This window comes from Rattus rattus, chromosome 6 (assembly GCF_011064425.1).
Source record: "Rattus rattus isolate New Zealand chromosome 6, Rrattus_CSIRO_v1, whole genome shotgun sequence".
Taxonomy (NCBI): Eukaryota; Metazoa; Chordata; class Mammalia; order Rodentia; family Muridae; genus Rattus; species Rattus rattus.
This window is the reverse complement of record NC_046159.1, coordinates 28,746,854-28,753,654: the sequence shown is the minus strand read 5'-3', so window position 1 is coordinate 28,753,654 and position 6,801 is coordinate 28,746,854. Positions and strand designations below refer to the sequence as shown.

At 49.9% G+C, this 6,801-nt stretch overlaps 1 protein-coding gene across 1 annotated transcript; it reads right to left on the bottom strand.

Moving 5' to 3' along the window:
• Positions 1 to 2,875: 2,875 nt before the first annotated feature.
• Positions 2,876 to 3,389, bottom strand: LOC116904613 (histone H2A.V-like). Its single transcript, XM_032907406.1, has one exon. It carries the CDS (start codon positions 3,356 to 3,358, stop codon positions 2,972 to 2,974), a length of 387 nt encoding a protein of 128 aa, XP_032763297.1. The 5' UTR covers positions 3,359 to 3,389; the 3' UTR covers positions 2,876 to 2,971.
• Between the last annotated feature and the right edge of the window lie 3,412 nt (positions 3,390 to 6,801).

The window sequence follows — 6,801 nt, the reverse complement described above, 5'->3', positions numbered from 1 at the left end:
CCTTGATGGACCTGTAAGTCAGCCCCAGTGAAATGTTGTCCTTTATAAGACTTGCCTTGGTCATGGTGTCTGTTCACAGCAGGAAAACCCTAAGACACCACTCCCACCCCCCCATCATTCTTTAAAAATTTTATTACATGTATTTATTTATTGTGTTTGAATTTACCTGCATGTTTGTATGTGTACATGTGTGTGCCTGATATCTGTAGAGATCAGACGAGATGTTGGATCTCCTGGATGGATTCTGGGAACAGAACCTGAGTCCTCTGTAAGAGCAACAAGTGCTCTTAAAGATTTATTTATTTTATTTATATGAGTACACTGTAGCTGTCTTCAGACACACCAGAAGAGGGCATCAGATCCCATAACATATGGTTGTGAGCCACCATGTGGTTGCTGGGAATTGAACTCAGGACCTCTGGAAGAGCAGTTGGTGCTCTTAACTACTGAGCCATCTCTCCAGCCCAACAAGTGCTCTTAACTGCCAAGTCATTTCTCCAGCTCCAGGGACCAGCTGGGGTCAGCTCCCCCTTTCCATCTCCTGGGTTCTCAGAACCAAACTCAGGTCCTTAGGCTTGGTGACAAATGCCTTTACCTGCTGAGCCTTCTCCCCAGCCTGAAACAACCATCTCTTAAAAAATAAATACAGTGTAAGTGGTAGAGATGTTCCTTTAGAGTGATTACTGACTACCTACTGTGTGCTAGGCCTTGTTCCAGATGCCTGGCTGTGCCCATGAACCTCTCATTCCAGATGCCACCACTCATCAGTTCTTGAGAGAATTTGGAGACAATACACAAACTGTGCACACAGCCCAGCCTGGCTCCCAGCAGCCACTGCTTCCTTATCACTCTCTTTCTCTATAGTGTGTCTCCCATGACAACAAAAATAAACATGTTCTCATAAAGGAGGGAGCCCGTGTATCCTTGAACTTATTGGCAAGAGGTTGAACCTTTTGGAATAAAGATTGAGGGGAAAGGCTGGGGAAGGAATGGCCTCTGAGTGCATCATCACAGGGGTTAAGTCAGCCATGAAATTAGCAAGGGGTTCATCTAACTCCCTTCCATTCAGATCTCTGTGTCTGGGCTTCACATTTGCCGAGATAAAGGTCTCCCATGGGGTTACCCCATGTCTTCAAGGGAAGGATTCTTTCTTGGAGTCACTATTTTCAATGCTAATCAGAATATAGGATTCTGCTGAGGATCCAGCCCTAGTGCCTGCTGCCCCTCCTTGCACCAGAGGTCCTCTCTCTCCTCCAGATCAAGAACATAGATGGACGACTTTTCTACAAAGCACCAAGGCCAGCCTGGCCCCAGCCGCTTGCTCTATTACCTGCTCGCCTGTGAAAGAGCCTGAGGCAAGGACAGAACTTTCTAAGTGGCCCTGTCTTGCACCCACCTGTTGCACCTGTCCCTGATCATTGGGCTTAGCCTCAGCCTCTGACTAGATAGCAGGCTCCTAGTTCACACCCTCAGCGTCCACCTTCCCAAACAGGCACAGAACAATCTCACCCATATCTAACAGCCCGGAAGAGGAGTCCAGCAACCGGTTATTGAAACGGCCAAGACACCCACCTCCATCAGTTACTCTCTGTATGTCTCCAGACATGCTGATCACCTTCCTCCTGCTAGAGGGTGATGGAGTCGTAGTTCTGAGCCTCCCAGCCTGACATCCTACCACCCCTCCACTGCATCATCCCCAGATCATGGCCCTTCTCCTGCTACTCCCAAAGGTCTTATCACGCTGCCTCTGCTGCACCTTGGGACCTTGGGGCTTGGTCTATCTCTCTCTCAATCTCTCTCTCTCTCTCTCTTTTTTTTTTTTTGAGACAAAGTTTTCTCTGCTCTCTGTAGCTGGCTCTGTAGACCAGGCTAACCTCAACTCTTCCTGCCTCTGCCTCCCGAGCGGTGGGATTAAAAGCCCCCCTCCCCGGCTTGGGCTTTTACCTTCTAATTGCTCTCATGGAAGCACAATATCTTCTCATCCTTCAAGCAGAGATGGAGAGAGCCTTGTACTCACACAATTCAGCCAAAGCATGCAGATGGAACAAATGCCCTGTACTCCAGTGGCTTCTGGCCTGCAGGAATAATTTTTACCCACATGCCCTTGTCTCAGGAGACTAACAGTCTCGGCTCTGCCCAAGTCTGCAGTATCAGAGGCTCAAGGTGGAGATGCAGGTCACGCCCTGGGCCCATGGGGCTTGTGGGAAAGGATGGAGACCAGTGGTTGACAACAACTCCTTGTCTCTTCACATTCTGCTCAGAGGAGGAAGAGGCCATCTAGATGTTCTTGTGTCTCTTTGGCCAAAGCAACCTTATCATTGCCTTCTGTGTGGGTTGATCCTGATGGGAGGGGGCTGCTGGGGGAATGGCAGGAAACCAGATCTGACTGTGCACTTCAGAGCAGGCCATTCTTGGATAAAAACTCCTCCGTTATGAAGACTTAGACACATGTCAGGGACCAGGCGAGCCTTCATGCATTCCTGCATGGTTGGAAGCAAAGTGATCCGGCCATTTCACAGAAATGAGGCTCTGAGAGGGTGGGCAGAGGGACACGGGCTGCTGAGAGAAGCAGCCGGAAGGCAGAAGATCCCAGAAAACAGAGACTGATCAAGAGGGCAGGTACTCACAGGAGAGGGACCAAGATGGCGGGTGACCAGAGGAGGGAGTGAAGTAGTCTGAGGAGGGGAGGGTGAGCAGTGTCTTTGGTTGGTTGGTCTCACCTTTTTGCTCTTTTTTTTTTTTTTTTCTGTAAAAAATGTTTATCAATTCTTTTTTGTATAAAACACAAGGGAGAGACCTGGCCAATCAACACATGACTGACCACAGGGATAGGAGTTCATCAAACTTCGAGAGTCTAAAAACATACAAACGTGTCTTCTGTCTACAGCAGTTGTCTATGCTTCCCCACACACCGACTGGTACCCTCTGCCCAGTCACACACAGTGAGGACAGCAGGTCAGTGACTCACGTCCTAAGCAGTTTTCTGCTGCCCCTTCTTTCCGATCAGAGACCTGTGGATGTGCGGAATCACACCGCCCCCGGCTATGGTAGCCTTGATCAGTGAATCCAACTCTTCGTCACCTCGGGTTGCAAGCTGTAAGTGGCGTGGGGTGATGCGCTTTCCTTTGAGATCTTTAGAAGCGTTACCTGCCAAGTCCAACACCTCGGCTGTGAGGTACTCCAGAATTGCAGCACTGTACACAGCAGCAGGGGCGCCCACCCGTCCATGGCTTGTGGTGCGAGTCTTCAAGTGTCTGTGGAAGCGGTCCACAGGAAACTGGAGCCCGGCTCTCTGTGAGCGAGACACTGCCTTAGCCTTGGCCTTCCCGCTGTCTTTTCCAGCTTTGCCTCTAGCCATGGTCTCGGCCACGTGACGGCCACTGCAGCCCCGCGCCGCTGCCGCTGCTCTCCCACAGCAGCCACTCTTGAAAGCCTACCTCTAGCTACCCTGAGCTTGTCTAGGGTTAGAGAGGATTCACTGTTGGTGATAGGACGAGTCCTTTGTGTTCTCATTTTCCCTCCATGATCCAGGGCTCCTAGAAGGTAGCCCGGATGCCCACGTGTAGGAGACACGACCAGCTTCCCAGGGCCAGAGGCTTCCTTTACAGTGCCTCCTGGACCCAGGGGACCAACAAGAACTTTAGCCTTTCCACAGACTCCAACCCAGGATACCCAACCTAGACACGGCACTTAGATCCTCAAGCCACAGGCAGAGGAAGTAAGCACCACACACGTGCTCCTTCTGGGGATATCACAGAGCTGTATCTCTGGGGCTCTCAGAGGCCCTGGGTCTATCAAGAAGGTGGGGTGGCTTCACGGGGGGTAGGGGAAGGTCTGGTGCAAGATGAGCAGGAGGGGGCTACAACAGTACTAAGCAGGTCCCTGTAACACAGCTTGGGGTTCATCCCATGACTTTAATAGCATCACTTCCTGACTACAAACAGGGAAAAGCATGCTGAGCCCTCAGGATGTCACAGGGGGTGGCAAACACTTTTCATGCATCTCAGGGTAGAAGCAGAATGAGCACTGGACTCAGAGCCGCAGGTCTTAAGTTCAAACCCTTCCTCTGCAAGTCTCTGAGGGTCGGACTCACCTGAGCTTCTGTGAAATTGGGGTGACCTGCCTTCATCATACAACGGAGTGGCAAGAAGGCTCTTCCTGACCCTAGGATTCTCTACACATGGGACATTGGGTCCTGACGGAACATTTCAGACTTGTGTTTCAGGAAGGAACATGTAGCTCTCCATAGACGTGTGGAATGCCCTGAAGGGATGCCATTTGGTGGACTTGTCCTTGCCCTAAGAACCCCAGCTTGTTCCTCAGCAGACCCCCAGAGGACAGTGAAGAAGCAAGAGTAAGCAAGAGTGATAAGAAGTTTTGGGAATGTTCTGCTGACCCTGATCTCAGTGAAATCAGGAAAGCATGGCGTCTGGCCCTCCTGAGGGGATGGGAAGAGTCAAGGGACAACAGGGTAGGCTCCACAGTGGAGCCTTACGCCATGTTCCTGCACATAGCATTGTGTGCAAAGACCTGGACACCAATCTCAGAGTTAGGAAGTAAACACCAGGCTGGGTGTGGCAGCTGGGGCAAGAGGGTCATGAGTTCAAGACCAGGCTGGGCTGAACTGTGAGACCCTGCCTCAAAACACAATAAAGTTATTCCTCCCTCACACACGAAGATATAAAATGGACCCCCGTCTGCCCCCCACTGCTGATTTTAAGAAAGTAAAACACGTCTTTGGGAAAAGACAAAGTGACCAATTTGGCTACTGAGAGCAGACACTTGAATTGACACATTTAATGCTTCCTGGGGAGTTTATGGCCTGGGAACACATCCCAGGACTCCATGTTAAGTATCAACAAGGCTGGGGAGGTGCTTTGATGTTACAACCTGCACAGCTTTGGTCTTGACAAGACTGAGGTGACAGGGACCAATGAAATGACAGACACGGTAACATAAAGCTGAGACCAGCGAGCCGTGTGCCCAGACGGAGCAGCAGCCTGTACTGGAGACGCAGTAAGAAATTATACAGCGCTGGACGAGGAGGCCAGTGAGCGACTCTCGGTAGGGAGGCCGTCTCAGGCTGTGGTCATCTTGGAGATGTGTGCTTGGACACTGTGATGGACACTTCCTGCACACTGTCAACCTCCGTGCCTGGACCTGGGGAAGACCTTGCCATTCCCATGGGTCTGAGGCATTAGAGTTCTGTGCTCGTACCAACAACAGGCGTGCGCTCAGGACTTCATCTGCCCCTCTCCCCCACGCTTTAAAGTGTGCATTGATTCTTGGCTCCAAACCACATCGAATCCTTTCTGCTTTCACTTGGCCATATGCAAATTACATCGCTAATACAGGAACATCTGTTAATTAAAGGAACGACTTGAATGACTGCAGAAGCTCTGGTGCATGGCCACCTGCCCCTTGGCCAAGCATGAAGCCCTCCCTGAAGGCGACAGGTGGGTGTGTCCCTCCTTCTCGATGGTTTTCTGTTTAATTTGCATTTGCATATTTTGGGCTTCATGTGTGAATTAACACAAACGGTGCCCTACATATCCACACTGCTGCAATATGCTCTCTCTGCTTAATATAATCAGGGAAGAACTTTCTATCTTAGTACATATAGGGCACCCTTATTCCTGAGGAGATGAACACGGACCACTTATTTGCACTTTTCTATGATGACGGGCATAGGGGTTATTTCATTATATATATATTATATATATGCTTTGTGATTACAGACAGTTGTAAAAGGAGCGTCCTTGTACCTCTGTGTAGGAGGTGGGGACTCTTGGTCTAGGGCTCGCACATTTTGATTTAATAGCTATGTTCAGTTGTTCTCCAAACACTGCCCCAACTATTCCCTCACCAGTGTTCGTCAACCGACAAGTGAACATGCTCTTTGTATGTTGCCCGTGTTTCCGAGGCTCCAATGTTTGGAATTCTTCTTAGGGTCACCTGTTCTCCACTGAGTTGTTGGTTTACCTCACTGATGTGTCAGGGTGCGCTTTGCCTATCAAATGCTCCTGTGTGGCCTCCCCATGACTTACCTTTTTTAAGTTAAAATTTGAAGTTAGTGGGGCTGGAGAGATGGCTCAGCGGTTAAGAGCACTGATTGCCCTTCCAGGGGTCCTGAGTTCAAATCCCAGCAACCACATGGTGGCTCACAACCATCTGTAATGGGATCCAATGCCCTTCTGGTGTCTGAAGACAGCGACAGTGTACACACACACACACACACACACACACAAAATCTTTAAATAAAAATACTTGAAGTTAGCATACAAACTAATGAGTTTCATTATGGTGCTTCATAAATGTATCACTGTGCTTCTTTAATTTTCAAGTTTAATGTGTTAGGTGTTTTGCCTGGATGTATATCTGTGTGCCCTGTGCCTGCAGAGGCAGAAGAGGGCAACAGATCCTCTGGGACTGGAGTTGCAGATGATTGCGAGCCGCCATGTGGGTGCTGGGACTTGAGCCCCGACCCTTCGGAGGGCACCCCATGCTTGTAACTGTGGAGCCACCTCTCCAGCCCTGCGATGCTTCACTCCTACTGCTTCCACCTCCTGCCCACTCTTGCGTTCCCCTCCCTTTCCCCAAATAGTCCCTCGCACTGGGATGCCCTTACTACATTTTCCCACTCTCCTCTCCTTCCTTCCATCCTTTTCCCTCTTTTGGTCACCTTTTAAATTTCACCACACAGCTGAATAAGACTCCCTTGTGTGTGTAGATCGCATTTTCTTTATCCATTCATCCATTGCTGGATGGCTACCCTTGTTCCTTTCTCAGTTACTGTGAGTA